At 47.0% G+C, this 23,464-nt stretch overlaps 1 protein-coding gene across 1 annotated transcript in view; it reads left to right on the forward strand.

The window, feature by feature from the left end:
• LOC308259999 (chymotrypsin-like elastase family member 3B) overlaps nt 1–9,121 on the forward strand; it is a gene marked incomplete at both ends in the record, with an annotated part of 31,146 nt that extends 22,025 nt beyond the window's left edge. The window contains one exon of the mRNA XM_080691340.1: nt 9,015–9,121. Coding sequence (XP_080547466.1) covers nt 9,015–9,121 — 107 coding nt within the window. The remainder of the gene's footprint in view (nt 1–9,014) is intronic.
• Nucleotides 9,122–23,464: the final 14,343 nt, after the last annotated feature.

Below are 23,464 nucleotides of genomic sequence, written 5' to 3' on the forward strand. Positions count from 1 at the left end.
TCCCTGCTGGTGAACTTTAGTATTTTCTTTTAATATTCCATCTTCATCACATGCCCAAACATATCACAAACACTGTTTTGCAACTTATCACACATATTTTGTAATGTGCTTTAACCTTCTTGTTTTATCCTGTTTTTATCTGAGACAATCTTGGGATAAAACTTATAACCAAACAAATTTCATCCATGCTTTATACCTTGCTTTAACCCTCTAACCTTTTATCTGGTCCTTTGTTTCCCTTAGGGACAACCTTAGGACAAGCCTCACAACATGCTTTCTTAGTTTCACAAAACCTTCTTTCTCTGTATTTACCAACATATAAAGAAATACATAGACTTTTTAAATCTGTCTTTTGTTGTTACATACAAGCAAACCCCCCCCAAAAAAGCATATCACTTAATAATGTTGTTCATATATCAGCAGTTAAAAGAAACCCATTTAAAAGACTTAAGTGTTACTTTAAACCTCATGAAGTTAAGAGCCTTTTAAAGCATTGCATTTAGCATTTTTTTTAACTCAATTGAAGTATAGATTACATGGAAAATTAAGACATTAGATAAATATCACTAGCACCTTAAAACCTTAATTTTGCAAAAGGAGTAATATTAAAGACACTGTATATTTTATTTGACCACATACACCTTAAAACTTATAAATTATCACGGAAATCCATGACATCATAAAAACATCCCTAGTACCTTAAAACATTGATTTTGTCAAAGAAAATAACTTTATTTAATCACTTTTCACAGGAGTCTAATTGGACAACTTTTTTGAAGTAATCATTTTAGCTAAGACTAATTGAGATAAAAATATCTTTGAGCAATAACTTTAGTGCAACCAGCAAAAGAAAAAAAAAACTTTGTTATCAGAGGCGCTGAATTTTCTGGTGTGGCTAAGAACGTAGAATGGAAGGTCATTTTAAACACCTCTGCAGGCTGAGTAAACAGATGGCTCAGGGCTGGCCTGAAAAGACTCAGCACCCTGGCTAAGCTTTTGGTCCTTGGGCCGGGAAAGAAGGACACTGCCTCAGATCTGGCCTCCGGGATTTCACTGCGTGATCGCCTAAGGCTCTTTTAGTTAACTCAGGTGGTGGTAAGTGGGAGGACTCACTGGGAACGTAGGTCTGAGGACCCCAATTCCCTCCGGAACTGGGGGCGCTCAGCCGTTTAATGGTCCCCCTTTGCACTGTGAGCCAGGCCTCAGAGGACCTTTATGGCCTCCTGGTTGAGAGCATTTTCTCCAGAGTTGCTCTTGCTTTTCCACCTTAAACAGATTTGAGCCTAGGCTTTTGCGAGCAGCCAGAATTCTTAAATGGCTTTTGTCCATCTATTTTTCCCTTTTCAAGTCTGTTAAATCAAATTGACAGCCTGAAGTATTAGTCTGTCTGAGGATGGCCTTCCCTTCTACTGGGTAAAGAATTAACTAATAACGTTAGCATCTATTCTTTTTTGAGTAGGTGTTATAGCCTTATATTTAATCCTCATGGAAGAACTGCATGTGGAAAGATCGAACTGTGAACTTTCCTCTCCAGGTGGTCTGCAGTCCGCAGGCAAAACCAATTGGAAACGAATCTGGCAGCACTAGGACCCTGCGGATCCCAGGCTGCTAAAGCTGCACCTGCAATGCACTGGCTTTATCTTGGTTAGTTTTAAGAACTTTTGCCTTTTGCGAGTTGTTTCTTTCTAGCAAGGGGCTGGGGTCTATAAGTGGCACTGCCAGTTCCCCTGTGGGCATATTTTGTCTATTTTATGATTCCCCATTTGTGGAGGCCGCAAAATAATTATCCCCTATTGTTTTAGCCTCTTTATACACCCTATCCCTGTCAATAGATGTCAGAGTTTGTTCAAGAAGTAATCTAACATTTCTCCAAGTAAGATCATACAATGAACTGAGTAATCTGAATGCCTTTATGTAATGGTCCGGGTCAGTAGTATAATTTCCCAAGTCCTTTTTAATTTCTTTTAATTCTGCTAGCGAGAAAGGCTGATGGACTCGCTTCAACCCGTTTTTCCCCCCTCCTACTGTCACAAGAGGAAACATCCCTCTTTGCCCCTGAGCCTCGGGCACCCCCTGGGTCTCCCGCATATCAGAGTTGCTACCCTGAGGTGGAGGGGCCTTAGTCTGGTTTGATCCCATGGGCATGAGAGGGGGTCCTGTGGCTCCTATAAGGCCCTCTTCCTGATTGTTCTGTCCCATTTGTGCTTTAGATTCTGTTTTAGCCAAAGCTGCCACAATAGCCTCAACCTTGCACCTTTTAAGTAACTCTGGGTGTTCCCGTAAGTAGAAAAACAATTGAAGATAAGCTATCTCTGTCCATTTACCCTCTTTTCTACAAAATAGGTCCAATTGCCTTAAAATCTTGTAATTGAGACTTCCCTGTGGGGGCCACGCGTCTTCGTCCCCTAGCGCGTACTGCGGCCATACTTGGGTGCAAAAAAATATGAGAGCTTTCTTCTTTAGCATCTTAGGGTCACACTTGTCCCAATTTTGGAGAACACATGCGAGTGGAGATCCAGATTCCACCTTGGAGTGCTGGGAACCCATCTGAGAGGGAAAAGGGTGTGGTTTAGTGTCCTGTCTGAGCGGAGATCGTCCCCTCCTCCCCCAGAGCTGTGCACTCAAACCGAAAATCCCGGCGTTTAGGACATGCTTGGAATCTCATTTTACGACAGAGAAGCATATGGTGCGCAGAAGGTTGTCCTTCTGACCCTGCACCGTGTGAAAGTGGGGGCCTAGAGGGTGGCCTCATTTCCCACGCTTTGCTGCCCACCGGGAGGGTCTTAAATGGGAAGAGGCTTTGCCACCCTTTCCCCTTGCCCATATTCCCCTGTCCGATCGAGCTGCTTGGCCCGTTCTCTGTCTGATGAGACTTCCTATCCTAAAGCCATGGGTACAGCTGTGGACGTCCAGCTGTCCCGTCCGTGGAGAAGCACGGGGCAGTACTTTCCACCAACCGAAATGGATATGGAGATTTAGCCCCCTTACTCCTGTTCCATTTCCCGCACTTTCACAGTGCCCCCCTTTTTCCCGATGGGATGTCTACTGCCATTTTTCACCAAAAAAAATGGTCTTCCTACTGTGTTTTCCTGTATTTACTTCACTCATTCAAGGCCTAAAATCCCCACGCCGGCCAGCGGCTGGGCGTTGCCTTTCTTTGAGGCGCCTCCTCGGAGGGCTTTTCCATGTAAATTGAGCTTTCCCTGCCTGTTGAATGTCAAACAATTCCTGCTGAGTGTGGCCACCACCTAGCAGACTTGCCTGACTGAAACTTTTTCTCTTTTTGACCTCTTAAAAAAACTTAACCCTTCATGCTCTGAAATTTAGGACTATTACACGTGGCTCCAGTTGCCAATGGCAACGCTACCTAGATGCCGTCTTTAAAAACAAACGCGCTAGCTTATCTTCCTAGAATCTGTTTCAAACTACAGAAAAAAAACCTACCATCCCCTAGCTCGAGTCTCTTGTTTGGAAATCTTTCTCAAGGTGGGCCATGGGCATTTTTAGATTTAACTTTGTATAGGGATTTTACCAGTGTCCCATCCGTGATGTGGGCCTAATAGATGGGCACTCATTGGGCCTGACAAGACAATAGCGGTTTCCGAGAAGCCTCAATAAGGACCAAGCACTGGCCCTGCACCCCCTACGTAGGCATAGGCAGCAAAGATCTTACCCCCGTAGGGTGCGGATCTCAGATCGCATACTGGCCGCCACTAAGCCTTGTAGTAGGCCGGGAGGAGGTTCTCAGTCCTCTATCGTCCCCTACACTATTTAATGGGAAATTTTCCCTTCCCCTGGAGATTCTGCCGTAGCTAGGCCGTGGCAGGGGGGTCTCCATGGTTCCAGAGAGCTCATTGGCGCCGGCAATCCAGTCATCCTCTGAGATCTGGTCCCATTTTAGGGAAGGTTACTGACCTTCAAGATGCAGTGGCTTTAGAACCACCGTCGGCTGTACAGAAGGGTTTCCAGGAACCCCAGTACCAACAAAACAAAACAAAACTATACATATGTATTATGTATATATATGTATGTGTATATATATTCAGTCTAGGAGTATAGACTGGGGGTAGAAAGCCCCTGGATTCCACCCCCAATACCACACACACACACACACACACACACACACACACACACTCAGGTCGGGGGCCTAGGTTGGATGTAGATATTCTCCGGGTTCAATCCCCAGTACCAAAAATTAAAAACTTAAAAAATAAGTAAAAATAAGGATAAAAATTCACTCACCTGCTATGTTTGGTGGCATATACCCATAAACCCAGAACTTGGGAGGCTGAGACAGGAGGATCACAGGTTCAAGGCCAGCCTCATCAAGTAGTGAGACTCTCATCAACCTAGGAAGATCTTTTCTCAAAATAAGAATAAAAAAAGGGCTGGGAGTGTAGCTTGGAGGTAGAATGCTCCGGGTTCCGTCTCCACTCACACACATGCACACACACACAGAGAAATTTTACTCACCCGTCCCTTCTCATATACAGCTGCTGTCCTCTTACTTACTCCTTCCATTTTTTTTTCTTTGCATTTGGAAAACCTATCAGGAACGAGATTCATTGGGCGTAGGCTGAGCACCTGCTCCTAGTCGGTGTGAGGCATGGGGGTGGGCCCTGGGTGGAGGGATTGGGGCTTTGCTCCATGTTCTAATGGAGACGCGCGCAGGGACCCAGGGAGCTGGGTGGATTGAGAATAGCAGTCTCAAGGTGACATCCAGAGGGTGGGGCAGCCAAGGCTTCCCACATCTGAATCTGCCAAACCTTCTTTGATCAATTAACACCAGGGACACGAAGCTGAGAAACCTTGTTCTCCGGAAGCGGAGCCTGTCAGGGATGTGGCTGTTTGAAATCACATCAGTGAGAACAGAGCATTCCACTCTTGTTCTAGTTGGTGGGAGCCTGGATTTCCAACCCGGGTGCAGAGCTTCAGAAAAGGGGTTTTGAAGCCGGTAGTCTATATTTAACTTTGTGGTGTCCAAGGAGACGGAACTGTCAGTCCAAGTGCGTGGTGGCGCACGCTTGTAATCCCAGGACTTGGGAGGCTGAGACAGGAGGATCGGTGTTTTTGGACAGCCTCAGCTACTTAGGCCCTCTGCAACTTAGTGAGACCCTGTTTCAAAAGTAAAGAATAAAAAATTGGGCTGGGGGTGTAGCTTGGGGGTAGAACGCCCCTGAGTTCAATCCCTGGCACCACAAAAAAAAAGAAAGAAAACAGAAACTAACAGTCCAAGTTTTAACCAGAGCCAGACGTTGGCACCTTTACACACAGCCAGATCTGCTCTGTGCCCATCAACGTGACTTTATTTCAATTTCACCTCAATTCTACCCTCCCACAAATCCTACAGAAATCTAGATTCTTCTTTTTTGGGGGAGACACTCCAGTTCCTTTGGTGTGCCATTTCCCTTGCTGCATCGAGTTAATAAACCTCATTTTCCTTTTTGTTTGTGGTACTGGGAATTGAACCCTGAGACATTCTAACCCTGAACTATATCCCCAGCCCATTATTAATCTCTTATTATTGTTATCATCATCATCATCATTATTAATCATTATTTGTGTTTGAGCCAGGGTCTCACTAGGTTGCTGAGTCTCACTGCATCTCTCAGGCTGTGAACCTTCCATCCTCCTGTCTCAGCCCCCAAGTACTGGGGTTATAGGCGTGCATCACCACACTCGGCTAAACCTCATTTTCTAAAATTACAGCTGTGTCCCTGGTGGTCTTTATCAGCTTGGATTTATCATAAAATTCAAACCCTTTCTGCTCCTTCATTCAATCATGGATTCCAGAAATGCTTTCCCAGCCTATGCTCAGCTTGAAGTGCTGAGGAGGTGGTAGTAACAGGACAGAAAAGGTCCTTGGCCTTGTGGACCTGCCTTTAGCAAGTAAGATGGAAAAAAAAAAAAAAAAAGAGGCACAATTATGTGTGTGTGTGTGTGTGTGTGTTCCTGGGGATTGAATCCAGGGACATTCTACCTCCAACCTACACCCCCAGCCCTATTTTTAATTTTCTTAAAAATTTTTTTTGGCCGGGCGTGGTGGTGCACGCTTGTAATCCCCGCGCTTGGGAGGCAGAGACAGGAGGATCGCGCAGGTTCGAAGCCAGCCGCGCTGGTTTAGGAGACCCTGTTTCCAAAAATAAAATAGGTCTGGGAGTGTAGCCCGGAGATAGACGGGCTTCCACCTCTGGGCTATGCTCCCAGACCTATTTTATACTTTTTTTATTTTTGGAAACAGAGTCCCTTAAGCCAGCAGGGCTGGCTTCAAACCAGCGCGATCCTCCTGTCTCCGCCTCCCAATCACAGGGATTACAAGCGTGAGCCACCAGGCTTGGCTTTTCTTAAATTTTGATACAAGGTCTCACTAAATTTCTGAGGCTGTCCTAAACCTGTAATTCTCTTGTCTCAACCTCTCAAGTACTGGAATTACAGGCATACATCCCCACACCCAGCCGTGTGTGTGTGTGTGTGTGTGCGTGTGTGTGTGTGTGTGTGTGTGTGTGTTAATGGGAATGGAACCTGGGGACATTTTTATTCTTTATTTTGAAACAAAGTCTCACTAAGTTGTGTAGGGCCTCACTAAGTAGAGGCTGGCTGCAAACCTGGAACCTCCTGTCTCAGCCTCCCAGGTACTGGGATTACAAACCTAGCCTCCAAGCCCTACTCAATTATGCTTTTGTCAACTACAGGGATATAACAAGATTCTGTGTCAGGCATGGGTGTGGTGGAAGATGAGGAAATGTATCAGGTGGTTTTACTGTTGCTGAAACATCCTAGAATATACTTCCACATACAAACTAAGACAGCTACAATGTCACTAGGTGGTGCATCTTATGGGACCACTATTGGCCCTGCCCATCAGTAACCAAAATGTCATTATGTAGCGCATAGCTGTAATCAGAAAAGCTATAAGGGGACTGGACAGTGCCTTAGGGAAGGTGGCCTTCCTGGAAGGTGGCCTGGGTGGTGGGGAGGGCTGCTCTGGAGAAGCCACATTTGAGCTGGAGCCTGGGTGAACAGACTCAGGAGAGCACACAGCAAGCAGAGAGAAGAGGTGAGGATGAGTGCACTGGGTGTGCAAAAGAACAAGAAGGCCAGCTCACTGGGGCAGTGAGGGGGGCTAGGGGAGATGAGGGGGTGGGCGAGTTTGACTTTTCACTTGAATGCTACTAATTTCGCACAGAGCTCCAACATAAATTTTATTATTTTTTCTGGTGGTGCTGGGGATGGAACCCAGGGGCATTCTACCTCCGAGCTACACCCTGTCCATGAACCGTGATCTTTCTGTCTCAGCCTCCCAAATGTGGGGCTTACAAGCGTGCACCACCATGCCCGGCTAAGGTTTTATTTTTGTTTTAGTATTTTGTACTGGGGATTTAACCTGGGGGCATTCTGCATCTGAGCTGCACCCCCAGTTGATTAATTTTTTATTTGTATGTATATATGTACATAGTTAGTGTTGGTACTAGGAACCAAACCCAGGGACATTCTACCTCTGAGCTCTACCCCTAGCTGTGTGTGTGTGTGTGTGTGTGTGTGTGTGTGTGTGTATGCGCGCATGCGTGCATGTGTGTGCATATGTGTGTGTTTTACTGGGGATGAAACCCAGGGGCTTTCTACCTCCAGGTTATACCACCAGACCTATTTTGTTTCTAAATTGGAAACAGGGTCTCTTTAAGCTGCTCAGGGCCTCACTAAGTTGCAGTCTGTGATCCTCCAGTCTCAGCATACCAAGTATTGGAATTACAAAGGGGTGTCACTGCGCCCTGCCTCCCAGCCCTTTTTAAGATTTTTGTTTGGAGGCCGGGCGTGGTGGCACACGCTTGTAATCCCCGCACTTGGGAGGCCCAGACAGGAGGATCGCACGGGTTCGAAGCTATCCTCAGCTACTTAGTGAGGCTTTCAGCAACTTAGTGAGACCCTGTTTCCAAATAAAATATAAAAATGGTCTGGGAGTATAGCCCGGAGGTAGAAAGCCTCTGGGTTCCACCCCCAGTACCACCCAAAAAAAAAAAAAAATTTTTTTTTTTTGTTTGGAAACAGGGTCTCTCGCTAGGTTTCTGAGGGTCTCACTAAGTTGCTGAGGCGGCCTTTGAGTCTGCTATCCTCCTCTCTCAATCTCCCAAGTACTGGGATCACAAGCGTGAACTACCTCGCTAGGCTTCCTGCAGGTGTTTGAAGTTCTGGACACTGGGAGACATTGGAAGCCCTGGCTCTAGTCCACCCTATCATTTTACAGATAGGAAACCAAGGCTAAGAGAGGAGAAGGGGCGGGGGGGGGGTTGCAGGAGTGACAGGGCCCACAACTGCTCCGGTAGGAAGGGGCAGGCCAGAGCCTAGACAGACTGTGGAACCCTTTGGACTTAAGCCCACTGCTCCCTGGGTACACTGAGGCAGGGCCTATTTACTAGATGGCTCCACGCCTTATCTGGAGTGATTCCACGGGGCAGGGCGCCGGTCAGGACCTCTGTCTATAAACCGCTGCCGGCCAGCCCTTGCCTTTGGTTTCTTTCCTTTGAGTGGTGCAATTTCCCAAGGTGTCACCTCAGGCTGTGGCAGGACTCAGCTGCCAGAGGGCTCCGTATCTTCATTCCCGCTCATCACTTTCCATTTTGCAACTGGGTACCCTGCGGCTCAAAAAGACAAAGAACTTCTTAGAAGCTAAAAAGCTGCCTGGGCTGTACCCAGACCTCCGCACAGGACGGAGCGCCGGCGACTGCGTAGGACTCACAGACCACCAAGGGTTAAAACCATAAAGTAGGCGAGCACCGCCGAGGCCTAGAGAGGGCCCAGTCCTTCTAAAGTAGCTTCCCCCAACTTCCGGGAAGGTGCAACTTCCGGTTCCGGCGGTGCGCCCCTGAGCTCGGCTCGGGAGAGGTGGTATCCCTTTCTGGGGCTCCGTCGTGGGGCTGGCGTGTGGACCTGGTCCTCCCGGCCCGCGCCCCCGCCCTCAGCGTGACACCTGCGCAGGTGGACGCCCCTCCCCCTCCCCCTCCCTTCCGTCTACGCAGCGCGCGGTGAGCTGCGAGCTTGGAAGCGGGAGGCCGTGTCCACGGGGTCCGAGGCTCTGGGTTCTGGAGCCCAGAAGCCCGTGTCCGCGCCGGCCGCGCCCTACTGATGGGAGGAGTCGGGCGCAGCTCCCCGCCCAGGAGTCCATTCCTTGGTGGATCGCTCCCCTGCCTTACACGTTGTCACCTGGAGCAAGTTCCTCAGCTTGTTTGTGTGTGAATGGAGAGGGCAGTGTCTGCTCCACGGGTTATCCGGAGGAGGATTACAGGACGGAGAGCGGGGGGGGGGGGGGGGGGGCTGGCTCCTGAAATTCGACAACTGCTAATGGAGACAACTGGGACAGAAGTTGTACTTAAGAATTTAACCAGAGCCGGGCCGAACAATGTAACCTGAGCTGGGCTGATGGCGCACGTTTGTAATCCCAGTAGTTGGGAGGCTGAGACAGGAGGATCTCAGGTTCGCAGCCAGCCTCAGCTATTTAGTGAGTTCCTACTCAACTTAGTGAGATCCTGTTTCAAAATAATAAAATAGGGCTGGGCGTGAGGCTCCTAGGTAGAACGCCCTGGGGTTCAGTCCCCAGTACCGCAATTTAAAAAAGAAAAAAAAAATTTAACCTCCGCCTGGCATGCTGGCGCTCACCTGTGATCCCAGTATTTGGGAGGCTGAGACAGGAAGATAGCAGATTAGTGGCCAGCCTCAGCAACTCAGGCTAAATAAAAAGGACTAGAGCCGGGCGTGGCGGCGCACGCTTGTAATCCCCGCGCTTGGGAGGCTGAGACAGGAGGATCAAAGCCAGCCTCGGCTACTTAGTGAGGCTCTCAGCAACGTATTGAGACCCTGTTTCCAAATAAAATATAAAATAGGTCTGGGAGTATAGCCCAGAGGTAGAAAGCCTCTGGGTTCTACCCCAAGTACCACCAAAAAAAAAAAAAAAAAAAAAAAAAGGACTAGAGATGTAGCTCAGAGGTAGAAAGCCCCCTGCGTTCAATCCCCAGTACCATATGTAGAAAAAAAATTAACCTGAGTGGATAAAAATCATATCAAGGAGGATGTACACGTAATGAGCAATACAGTGTCAAATAGAAAGTAAATGCACAATGAACTGGAACGTTTTGACTGGTGCAGGAAGCTTTTTGTTCCGCAGGTATGATTTGTAAGATCAATTGTGGAGCTAGTCCGTCTTTCAGAACTAACCTAGATAATTGGCCTACTGACAATTGAGAATATTCTAGAAGCCAAGAATGTGAAGGCCTTGGGCGCTTGAACTAGAAGCGTTAACAAAAGGGTGTTTTCCTAAGCAGGTTAGGGGCTTTCAGTGAGAAAGGTTTGGGGCACGAGGGAAACCTGCAGAGTTCCTTCTCTTGAGTCCTTATGAAAATAACATATTTATAGTTAAAGCAATACAAAAGGATACACAATGAGAAATGTCTCCCCTTCTGTTCCTGCCCTTCAAAAGTAAACAGCATTTTATTTGATAACCTTCCAAACATTGTTTTTGGATATATGAGGTTAGATAGGCGTATGTATATGCATTCTTAGTTTCCTCATACGGATTCATTTACCTTTTGATTTGTACCTTGTTTGTGTAGTGATATATCACGGATGACTTAGTATTCATAGGCCTCTTTTTTCATTTTTGTGGTTCTGGGGATTAAACCCACATTCTACCACTAAGCTGTATCCCCAGCCCTATTTTATTTTTGTTTTGAAATGGTGTCACTACGGTTGATGAGGGTCTCACTATTTACTGAAGCTATCCTCGAACTTCCAGTCCTCCTTTCTCAGCCTCCCAAATTCTGGGATTACAGGCTTGTGCCCCCACACCCAGCTTTTACTTTTTTATTTTGAAACAGGGTCTCTCTACGTTGCTGAAAATCTCGCCACAGTGCTGAGGCTTGCCGTGGACCTGCAGTCCAGTCTCAGCCTCTCAAGTCATGGGACTACAGACATGCACCACCATGCCCATTTCTCTCCTTTTAATAACATAGGATGTGATTTTCTTATTAAAAAAAAACCCGCTGGGCGTGGTGGCGCACGCTTGTCATCCCAGCATTCGGAGGCTGAGATCTGGAGGATCGTGGTTCGCGGACAGCCTCAGCTACTTAGTGAGGCCCTCTGCAACTCAGTGAGACCCGGTTTCAAAATAAAGAATAAAAAATAGGGCAGGGGGTGTAGCCCGGAGGTCAAATGCCCCTGGGTCCATCCCCAGACCCGCAAAAAAAAAAAACAAAAAAACAAAAAAAAAAACACCTGCTGGGTGTGGTGGCTCACGCTTGTAATCCCAGCATTTGGGAGGCTGAGACAGGAGGATCGTGGTTCGTGGACAGCCTCAGCTGCTTATGAGGCCCTTTGCAACTCAGTGAGACCCTGTTTCAAAATAATGAATACAAAATAGGACTGGGGTGGGGCTCAGGTTGAATGTCCCTGGGTGGATTTCATCTCTATTAACACACACACACACACACACACACACACACATAGGGCTGGAGGTGTAGAATGCATCTGGTTCAATCCCCAGCACTGCATATATAAATAATAAATAACCCACCTATTGAACGTATTTCTAACACAAATGAAGCAAAGGCTTTTCTTCTGGCGTCTTAAGGTACTTCGGTTGCCCGGCTCCCTTTTCAGGATCTGGGTTGATGGTCCTGGGGCTGTCAGACATCCAAAGGGCTGAAGTCTGCACTGCTAGAATTCTTGCACATTCCTAGACACTTGTGCAAATGTCGATCTTAACATAGAAGGATTTTTGGTCTGTGTTTGATCTTAATTTTTCCTTTTGTCTCACACCACTCTGATGGTCGCTCCTGGAGTGGTAGTTTGTAACACTTGTTACTTTCCTCCTCATCAGAGGAAAATGGGAGGGAGGCAGACAAAAACAGAGTAGGCAGGGCATGGCCCACACACCTGCAATCCCAGTTCTTGGGAGGCTGAGGCAGGAGGATCCCAGGTTTGAAGCCAGCTTCAGCAATAGAGGGCGACTTTAAGCAACCTAGCACCATCTTGTTTCAAAAGAAAAATGGGTGGGAATAGAGCTCATAGTTAAGCTCCCCTGGGTCCAGTTCCTGGTGCCACAAACAATAGGAAATCCAGAACCGCAGACGGAAATGAACAGACTTTTTTTCTTTCTTTTTTTTTTTTTTTTTTTTTTTTTTGCGGGTCTGGGATGGAACCCAGGGGTATTCGACCTCTGAGCTACATCCCTGCCCTATTATTCTTTTCTTTTTTTTTTTTTTTTTTTTTGGTGGTACTGGGGGTGGAACCCAGAGGCTTTCTACCTCTGGGCTACGCTCCTAGACCTATTTTATATTTTATTTGGAAACAGGGTCTCACTAAGTTGCTGAGAGCCTCACTAAGTAGCCGAGGCTGGCTTCGAACCTGCGTGATCCTCCTGTCTCAGCCTCCCAAGCGCTGGGATTATAAGCATACGCCACCACGCCCAGCTATTTTTTATTTTTTATTCTTTATTTTGAAACAGGTTCTTACTAAGTTGCAGAGGGCCTCACTAAGCTGAGGCTGTCCGCGAACTGAGATCCTCCTGTCTCAGCCTCCCGAATGCTGGGGTTACAAGTGTGTGCCACCACGCCTGGCTCCTTTTTTTCTATTTTAGCATATCTTCATCAGTTGCTTTATAGACCTGGAAAGTAAGTGTGTGTGTGTGTATTACTAGAGATTGAACTCAGTTTGATCCCTAGCACCAAATATATATACACATACACACATATATATGTGTGTATATATGTGTGTGTGTGTATATATATATATACACACACACACACACACACACATATATGTATATATATTTGGAGGAAGCAAACACCCATGATTTTTAAAGCCGGTCATATATACATATATAATTTTTTGTGGGGGGGGCTGGGAATGGAACCCAGGGACATTTGACCTCTGAGCCACACCCCCTGCCCTATTTTTATTCTTTATTTTGAAACAAGGTCTCACTGAGTTGCAGAGGGCCTCACTAAGTAGCTGAGGCTGTTCCCGAACCGCGATCCTCCGGTCTCAGCCTCCCAAATGCTGGGATTACAAGTGTGCACCACCATGCCTGGCTTCATACATAATTATTTTTATTTTAACCTAACATAAAATACATCATAATGGGAAAAAGTGAATGCCAAGATTCCTGAGCAAGGCCAGCATTCTCTATTCTTTCTGCTTTAAGAATCTGTTTCCCATTTTGATAAATCATTAACACATTTTCTCAATTGTGTGACTTGATCCAGCAAAAAGAAAACCAAAATAGAATTTTAAGTAGCTTTATTTAAAAATCTTGTTAAGAGCCGAGTGTGGTGGCATGCACTTGTAATGCCAGTACTTGGGAGGCGGAGACAGGAGGACCGCAGGTTCACGGCCAGCCTCAGCTACTTAGTGAGGCTCTCTGCAACTTAGTGAGACCCTGTTTCAAAATAAAGAATAAAAAATAGGGCTGAGAAGCCGGGCATGGTGGCGCACGCTTGTAATCCCAGTGCCTGGGAGGCTGAGACAGGAGGATCACGCAGGTTCGAAGCCAGCCTCAGCTACTTAGTGAGGCTCTCAGCAACTTAAGTGAGACCCTGTTTCCAAATAAAATATAAAATGGGTCTGGGAGTATAGCCCAGAGGTAGAAAGCCTCTGGGTTCTACCTCCAGTACCACCAAAAAAAAAAAAAAAATAGGGCTGAGAGTGTGCTTTGAGGTAAAATGCCCCTGGGTTCAATTCCCAGTACCAAAAAGACAAACACCTGTTAAGTTTGGAAAACTGGCTGAACCTTAGGGACCAGATCCAGGAGATCAGGGTTATTTGTTTGTTTTGTGTTGCTGGGGACTGAGCCCAGGGGAGTTCTACTTCTGAGCCTCGACCCCTAGGCCTATTTTTTGTTTTTCAGTTTGAAATAGGGTTTTGCTAGGTTGGTGAGAGTCTTGCTACATTATCAAGGCTCTGCTCGAACCTGCGATCCTCCAGTCTCTGCCTCCCAAGTACTGGGGTTACAAGTGTGCACCACCACCCTCAGCAGAGATCAAGGTATTTTAACAGCTTTTGTGGTCCGTTCTTGCTGACCTGGACTTTTCTTTTTGAACCTGGGAGTCTGAAATGTTTTCAGAGTTTCAAAATGGAGATCGGAGGTTATCTGGAGCAACAAGGAAATGGGGAAGTCCAGAATGATCAAATAAAGTCACTGTCAAAGGAGATGATGGCCGAGGAACCAGAAGGGGCCTTCCCTCCAGGTCCAGCTTCCACGAGAGCCTTCTGGACCCTACCAGAGAGCTCCATGAGGACTCAGTTGAAAGCTGCATGGGGTGGCTGGCCTGCAATCCGAGGATTTGGGAGGCTGAGACAAGAGGATCACTGGTTCAAGGACAGCCTCAGCAAATAGTGAGACTCACCAACCTAATGAGACCATTTTTAAAATAAAAATAAGAGAGGCTGGCGGTGTAGCCCTGAGGTAAAACGTCCCTTGGTTCAATCCCTAGTGCCACAAAACAGGACTGTACTGAGGACCTTGAGGCCATACTGCAAAGGAATTCTCCCAGCCTGTCCCCGCCAGGTCAAGGTTTGGGTAATTGTGTTCTGAGGACAGAGCCAGGATACTTCCAAGCAGCTTCCTGGACCGCGGCTGAGACCTGACAGGCACACTAAGGAGAGAGTGGGGAGACCAGCGTGGAGCAGGCCCAGGGCCCTCCCGAGGAGCTCAGGGCCCAGGGCCGAGGTGTCAGCCTGGATCAGATGCATGCTGTCTCTCAAGCCGCTGCTCGCTCTCCTCACGTGGGAAGGAAACCAAAAAAGATCTCTTTGCTGCAGAATTCAACTGCAGCCACAGAAATCTGAACCTCTGTCTCCTCGGAAGCTCTGAAGCTTGTCTTTGCCTGGCTGAAATAAGAATCCATCAAACCCCTGGGCCAATTTCTTTCTGGCTGAGGTCTCCTCGGTGCCTGGGCCTGTGAAGTCCAGAAGTCCCTTTGCCGTCTCGTTAGGACAAGTGACCTGCTACGTGGAGCTTTCCCAAGAGCTTGGTTTTCTTCTGTTAAATCCTCCATTTTGTATTTTGTGACATACTTTCCTATTGAGGAGGTAGAAAGGAAATAGGCAGATAGGGAAAAGGCCTGGTAGAAAAAAGTTAATTTCCTGAGTTTCCTGAGGGGCGACAAATGCCTGAAACTCCAAAGGCTCAGAGATAAGAAGGCCAGAGCTTCACAAAGCCATCTGTTTACTAATCAACAAACCCAGGAGCCTGCATACAGCAAGTCGGACACTCCTACTGAATGAAAGGAGACCCTTCAAAGGACTTGCAAACACTCTATGCAAATTCTCCTTGGAATCCCAAAGTCACTCTAACCAAAAACAGACTTGCAAGCGGTCAGGCCTTTGCCAGTCGGCTGGCAAAGAGGGGGACTTTCCCGCTCGGGACCCCCTCCCCTTTTGGGGAGCTGTTCTCTCTCTCGCAGGTATTGGCCCTGAGAGAAGGCAGAGTGCATCTGAGGGCACGTGGCTTGGGCAACTCTTGAGTAATGACCCGAAGGTGAGCATGGCAGCCTGCACCCGAAGGCAATTCGGCTTGGGCTACTCTCAAGTATTGTCCTGAAGGCAGCTGCTGGACCCAGAGTTCCAGCCCCTTTGGGGTGTTCAGCCACTCTCCCCCCATTCCCTGCTGCTTCCAATAAACCTTTTACTCCCCTTCCTGAGGTCTGCGGGTGTAGACAAGAACTCGCCGGGTTTTCTCCCAAGAAACCCCCGTTTCACTATCGTAAGAAAATGGTCAGCTTTCTGCGGAGGTGGGGGCCCCAATCCTATTTTATTTTTATTTTGAAACAGGGTCTCCCTAGATTGATGAATCTCACTGTTTGCTGAGGCTGTCTTCAAATATGCTATCCTCCTGTCTCAGCCCCCTAAGTACTGAGATTACAAGCATGCACCACCATGTCCGGTGTGATCAACTTCATTTTATTTTATTTTGTGGTACTGGGTATTGAACCCAGGATCATTCCACCTTTGAGCTGCATCCTCAGCCCTATTTTTTATTCTTGGTTTTGAAATAGGGCCTCACTAAGCTGCGGAGGGCCTCACAAAGTAGCTGAGGCTGGCTGTGAACCTGTGATCCTTCTGTCTCAGCCTTCCACATACTGGGATTACAAGTGTGTGCCACTGCACTCAGCTGTGTGACGAGCTTTCAGAATCCACGATTCTCTCCTTGGAAGTATAAAGGGAAGTGTCTGTAATCCAGGCAGTTGCTCACTTGGGATGGGCTAGAAATTAATAAAGTTTGGTCCTTAGGAAACATGGCCTGTGGTACTTGACTATAATCAGCAATTATGAAAGGTGAGACACTTCTTAGGAGCAGGTGTGAGTTGGAAAAAAGAACTCTGCCTGCAGTATTCGCTGAGCTGGAAGATAGGAACAGTCCTGGCCTATGTTTTCATTTTTTTTTTTTTTTTTTTTTTTTTTGGCGGTACTGGGGATGGAACCCTGGGGCATTCTACCTCCGAGCTACACCTCCAGCCCTATTTTTATTCTTTATTTTGAAACAGGGTCTCACTGAGTTGCAGAGGGCCTCACTAAGTAGCTGAGGCTGGCCGCAAACCGTGATCCTTCAGTCTCAGCCCCTCAAATGCTGGGATGACAAGCGTGCGCCACCACGCCCGATTCTGGCCTATGTTTTCAGAACTAATATTTAAACTGGACAAAACTGAGCGAGGCATGATGACACACACTAGAAATTCCAGTACTTGGGAGGCTGAGATAGGAGGATCACAGGTTCGAGGTCAGCCTCAGCAAAGTAGCAAGACTCTCACTCAGCAACTTAACAAGACCCTGTTTCAAAACAAAAAATAAACGCTGGGCATGATGGCGCACGCTTGTAATCCCCACACTTGGGAGGTTGAGACAGGAGGATCGCAAAGGTTCTAAGCCAGCCTCAGCTACTTAGGCTCTCAGCAACTTAGTGAGACCCTGTTTCCAAATAAAATATAAAATAGGTCTGGGAGTATAGCTGGGAGGTAGAAAACCCCCTGAGTTCCACCCCCAGTACCACCAAAATAAATAACTAAATAAATAAAATAAAAGGGATTGGGGGTATAGTTTAGAGGTAGAATGCCCCTGGGCTCAATTCTCAGTACAAAAGAATTTTTTTTTAAAAAAGGAGGAAACTAGAGCCGGGCATGGTGGTGCACGCTTGTTATCCCAGCATTCGGGAGGCTGAGACCAGAGGATCATGGTTGGAGGACAGCCTCAGCTACTTAGGCCCTCCACAACTTAGTCAGACCCTGTTTCAAAATATAGAATAAAAAATAGGGCAGGGGATGTAGCTCAGAAGTCAAATGCCCCTGGGTTCCATCCCCAGACCCGCCCCCCCCCAAAAAAAAATAATTGAATAAAGGATGAAACTAGCTGGGCATAGTGTTGCACCCTTATAATCTCAGCATTCAGGAGGCTGAGATAGGAGGATCACAGTTCCCAGACAGCCTCAACTACTTAGTGAGGCTCTTTGCAACTCACAAAATAAAGAGCAGAAAATAGGGCTGAAGGAAGAATGTCCCTGGCTTCCATCCCCAGTACCAAAAAAAAAAAAAAAAAAAAAAAAAGAAAAAAGAAACTAAGAAAGAGGCAAAGCAGGGTCAGGAGAGGTAAGTTACACACTGGCAGCGCTGTTCCTTTGCTCTTCCTCCATTTCCATCCCCTGTTCTGCTTTTCTCCCGTAGGAGAGCTCTCTGAAGCAGGCTGGTGCTGATCTGGTGTGCCCTGCCTGCAACAGAGGTTAGTCTTGCTAGTCTTGCTTTACAGCTGAGACAGAGTGTCTGGGGTTGTGACAGAGTATACAAAGCAGCTGCTTCCCCAGCACAAACCAGTCTGGAGGAGCCCTTTTTTTTCCCCCAGAGTGCCCCTGGGTTCCACTCCCAGATCCACAAAAAAAGAAAAAAAAAGAAAAAAAAAGAAAAAAAAAGTTCAGAGCCAGGTGTGGTAGCACACACTTGTAATCCCAGTATTCAGGAGGCTGAGACCAGAGGATTGCATTTGCAACAGCCTCAGCTACTTAGCAACTCAGTGAGACCCTATTTCAAAGATTAAAAAAAAAAAAAAAAGACTAAAAAAAAAACATACGGCTGGGGGTATAGCTTAGAGGTACAATAGCTGAGCATGGTGGCACATGCTTGTAATCTCAGTACTTGGGAGGCGGAGACAGGAGGATCCCAGGTTCACAGCCATCCTCAGCAACACAGTGGTGAGACCCTGTTTCAAAATAAAGAATTAGATGGGGCTGGGGTGCAGCAGCAGAGAGGTAGAATGCCCCTGGGTTCCATCACCAGTACCACCAAAAAAAAAAAAAAAAGGAATGTTTAAGGATTTCATGGCAAAGTGGCTGAGGTTTTTTGAGTCAAGTAAACCTAGTGTGGTCTTTCTCAGCACTGGCACTAGTGACATTTTGGAACTGGTGACTCTGTTGACAGGGCTTATCCCATGCATAGGAGGACATTTAGCTGCATTCCTGGCTTCTAACCACAAGATGCCAACAACATCTCTTTTGATGTCACAACCAAAAATGACTCCAGACATTGCCAAAGTCCCCTGTGCAGCAAAATGACCCTTGTTTGAGAACCACTGGTAGAGTAGAAGGAGAGTTCAGCTGGGTGTGTTGGCACATGCTTATAATCCCAGTGCTCGGGAGGCAGAGGCAGAAGGATCGCAGGTTCGCAGCCAGCCTCAGCTACTTAGTGAGGCCCTCCACAACTTAGTGAGACCCTGTTTCAAAATAAAGACTTAAAAAAAATAGGGCTGGGTTGTAGCTCAGAGGTAGAATGTTCTTGGATTCCATTCTCAGTACTGGGGGGGGGGGAGAGTTAAAAACAGACATTTGAGGGGGGCCTGGAGCTTGGGAGTCAAGATTGTCAGATCCCTGGCCCCAGGCTTAATTCTGTAGGGACTGTGGACCCCGAGGCGTTCTACCTCCGAGCTACACCCCTTTATGTTCCCTCTGCCTGCTTGGGAGGTGCCATCTATGCTGGCAAGTCTTTGGTGTAAAGGTTGGTAACTATTTTCAAATTTTCAGCCTTTTAATGCTTTTTTCGGATGGTTTACTATGTTCCAGATGTGGACAACATTTATTCATGATTCATTTGAGCCTAACAATCATGTATGATAAATAGCGAATTTGTCTGCTTTACAGATAAGACAGGTCTGGCAGGTGAGCAAGGCGGCCCGTCAGTGGTGGAGCCAAGATCTGAGCTTGGATTTCTGTCCCCTAATCTTGGTCTTAATCCTGTAAGATGGAAATTTTGGGGGAGAGGGTACTAGGGATGGAACCCAGAGGCATATTTCCTCTGAGCTATACCCCCAGCCCAATTTTTTATTCTTTATTTTGAAACAGGGTCTCACTGAGTTGCAAAGGGCCTCACTATATAGTTGAGGCTGTCTGCAAACCTCAGTCCTCCTATCTCAGCCTCCTGAATGCTGGGATTACAAGTGTGTGCCACCATACCTGGCATGGTGAGAGGTTTTAACTTAACAAACATCCCCGAAGAATCTCCTGCCTGCAAGATTTAGCTTTCTTTCTTTCTGTCTTTCTTTCTTTTACGGTACTGGGGATTGAGCCCAGGGGCATTCTACCTCCGAGCTTTACCCCAGCCCTATTTTTTTCCCCCCTGTGTTACTGGGGATGGGACCCAGAAGCATTCTACCTCTGAGCTACACCCCCAGCCCTATTTTTTATTCTTTTTTTTTGAAACAGGATCACTGAGTTGCAAAGGGCCTCACTAAGTAGCTGAGGCTTTCTGTAAGCCATAATTCTCCTGTCTCAGTCTCCCAAATACTGGGATTACAAACATGGGCCACCACGCCCAGTGTTTTATTCTTTATTTTGAAACAGGGTCTCACTAAATTGCAGAGGGCCTCACTAAGTAGCTGACGCTGGCTGCGAACCAGCAACTCTCTTGTCTCAGCCTCCTGAGTACTGGGATTACAAGCGTGCACCACCATGCCTGGCATAAGTTATTTTGTCTTTTGCTGTTGTAAATATTTATTTTGTGGTATTGGGGATTGAACCCAGGGGCATTGTACCACTGAGTTACACCCCCAGCCCTATTTTATTTTTTATTTTGAAACAGGGTCTCACTGAGTTGCTGATGCTGCCCTCAATCCCATAATCCTCCTGTTTCAGCCTCTCAAGTCCTGGGATTCCAGGTATGTACCACTGCGCCCAGCTTCTCACTGTATTTCTAAAATGCTGTGACAGGCAGCTGCTGGTGAAATGTGCTGTTGGGGCCACAGGTAATCCATGATTCTTAGCAACCAGCTGGTGCCATGGAAAAATATGTCATCTGCTGGGCAGCTACTCCCTGGGCAGCACGGGCACCAGGCCCTGGCGGTGGGAGAAGGGCCAGCTGCGGGGGCGCGCAGGTCGAGGGCACCGCGGTGGGTGGTGGCTGGCCTTTCCTGGAGCGTCACGTGCGGTTGGCTTCTATAGCAACTCAGTACAGGCACTTGACAATGACTTTCCTATTTTACTAAACATTTTATTTCCACCCACTTTCCTGCATTTATTGGACACTTTCCCTTGGCCTGGAATGTCCCCTTCACCTCCCCAGTCTGCAGCAGCCTACTGGAGTTCATTCTCTCTTTGAGCTGGGATCTCACTATGATGCCCAGGCTGGCCTCCGACCCCTGGGCTCAAGTGATTCTTCTGTTACAGTTTCCCAAGCAGCCTGGAGTACAAGAGCATCCTAGCAGGTCCCAGCTTAAATTTCTCCTCTCTCTCTCTCTCTCTCTCTCTCTCTCTCTCTCTCTCTCTCTCTCTCTCTCCCTCTCCCCCTCTCCCTCTCTCTCCTCTCCTCTCCTCTCCTCTCTTCTCCTCTCTTCTCCTCTCTCCTCTCCTCTTCTCTCTCTCCCCCTCTCTCTCTCTTTTCCTTTCTATCTGTCTGTCTGTCTATCTATCTCTCTTTCTATCTCTCTTCTCTTATTTGCAGTGCTGGGGATCAAACTCAGAGTCTTGTCACATATATTAGGCAAGTGTTGTACCATTGAATGACACTCTGAACCCTCTGGGCATTCTACCTCTGAGCTACATTTCCAGCCCTATTTTATTATTTATTAATTTACTATTTGTGTGTGTGTGTGTGTGTGTGGATACTGGGGATTGAACCAAAGGGCATTCTTACTACCGAGCTATCCCCTAACCCTATTTTTTTAACTTTTATTTTGAAACAGGGTCTCGCTAGGTTGATGAGCATCTCACTACTTGATGAGGCTGTCTTCAAATCTGCTATGCTCCTGTCTCAGCCTTCCAAGTATTGGGATTATAGGCATGTGCCACCATGCCCAATTTATTATTTTTTTGAAACAGGGTCTTGCTGAGTTGCAGAGGGCATTGCTAAATTGCTGAGGCTGGTCTTAACCTTAGATTCTTCTGTCTCAGCCTCCCAAATACTAGGATTACAGGCAAGTGCTACCATGCCTGTTTTCCAGCCCTTATTTATTTATTTATTTATTTATTTATTTATTTATTTATTTTGCAGTACTAAAGATGAAACCCAGGGGCACTATCCTTTCTTATTTATTTATTTATTTATTTATTTATTTTTATGGTACTGGGGATTGACTCCAGGGGCATTCTACCTCAGAGTTACACCCCTAACCCTACTTTTTACTTTTTTAAAAATTATTTTAGCCGGGCGTGGTGGTGCATGCTTGTAATCCCCGCGCTTGGGAGGCTGAGACAGGAGGATCGCATGGGTTCGAAGCCAGCCTCAGCTACTTAGTGAGGCTCTCAGCAACTTAGTGAGACCCTGTTTCCAAATAAAATATAAAAAAGGTCTGGGAGTATAGCCTGGAGGTAGAAAGTCTCTGGGTTCCACCCCCAGTACCACACACAAAAAAATTATTTTGAGAATGGGCGTGGTGGCACATGCTTGTAATCCAGCATTCAGGAGGCTGAGACTGGAGAATCAAGATGGGGGTGTAACTTGGAGGTAGAATGCTCCTGGGTTCAATTCTCAGCACCAAAAAAAAAAAAAAAAAAAAAAGAAGAAAAGAAGAAGAAGAAGAAGAAGAAGAAGAAGAAGAAGAAGAAGAAGAAGAAGAAGAAAGCAAGCAAGCAAGCAGGCAGGCTAGGGATGAAGGTAAAAAATAAAGCCAATGGATAAAGAAAACAGGCCAGGTGTGGTGGCGCATGCTTGTAATCCCAGCATTGGGGAGGCTGAAACAGGAGGATCATGGTTGAGAACAGTCAAGCTACTTAGGCCCTTTGCAACTCAGTGAGACCCTATTTCAAAATAAAGAATAAAAAATCGGGCTGGGGTATAGCTTGGAGGTAGAATGCCCCTGGGTTCCATCCCCAGTACCACAAAAATAAAGAATGAAAGAAAGAAAGAAAGAAAGAAAGAAAGAAAGAAAGAAAGAAAGAAAAGGAAAGGAAAGAAAAGAAAAAGAAAAGAAGACAGAAGGTGAGGCTTTGCTCAGATGGCTGCTTGAGGTGAGGTTATCTGCCCTGGGCCAGCTCTGCTTGGGAGCTGCAAGGCCCCCTTGGTGCTTAGCAACAGCCTGGATGGCCCAAAAGGATGATGCTGAAGCTGGGTGTGTCTAGGGGCCGGAAGCCACCAGCACTGCTCAACAGCGGGGCCTCCCTTCCCTTCCTCTCAGCCCCAGCCCGCCCCAGCCGGGAGCCTTCTTAGCACAAATGGGAAGTTTCTTGCAAGGATCCCTTCTACCGCTGCAGAGGTGTGTGGTCCGACAAGGCTGCCGTCTTCCTCGAGCTCTGAGTCCTGCACCTGTCTTGTCCCCTCCACCCTCACAAAGGCCCATTCTAGCTCATCACAGAAAACTTCAGTCAGTGCCGCTGTATCAGAACCTGCGTGACGGGGGCAAGTCCAGCTAGTAATTCTTTCTCAGCTGTCCTTTTGAACTTGTGCTTTTCTTCTGAGCCCCCCTCTCAAGTTAGCTCTGTCTTCTCATTTCTAATTTCTCATTCTTCTCCTCTACTTCCTCCTTCCTCTCTCTCTCTCTTTTCCTTCCTTCCTTTCGTGTAGTACTGCGAGTTGACTCTCTTTTTTTTGGTGGTACTGGGGTTCCTGGAAGCCCTTTTACCTCCGGGCTACACTCCCAGACCTATTTTATATTTTTTAATTTGGAAACAGGGTCTCAAGCCAATGCAGCTGGCTTCCAACCTGCGTGATCCTCCTGTCTCCACCTCCCAAGTGCAGGGATTACAAGCGTGCGTCACCACGCCCGGCTTAGTACTGCGGGTTGAATCCAGGAGCATTTTACCTCTGAGCTACAGCCACAGCCCTATTTTATTTATTTATTTATTTATTTATTTATTTATTTATTTATTTATGTTTTTATTTTTTGTGGTGCTGGGAATTGAACCCAGGGGTGCTCTACCACTGAGCTACAACCCCAGCCCTGTTTGTTTGTGTGTGTGTGTGTGTGTGTGTGTGTGTGTGTGTGTGTTACTGGGGATTGAACCCAGAGG

Source organism: Muscardinus avellanarius, assembly GCF_963383645.1.
Source record: "Muscardinus avellanarius genome assembly, chromosome: 3".
Classification (NCBI taxonomy): domain Eukaryota; kingdom Metazoa; phylum Chordata; class Mammalia; order Rodentia; family Gliridae; genus Muscardinus; species Muscardinus avellanarius.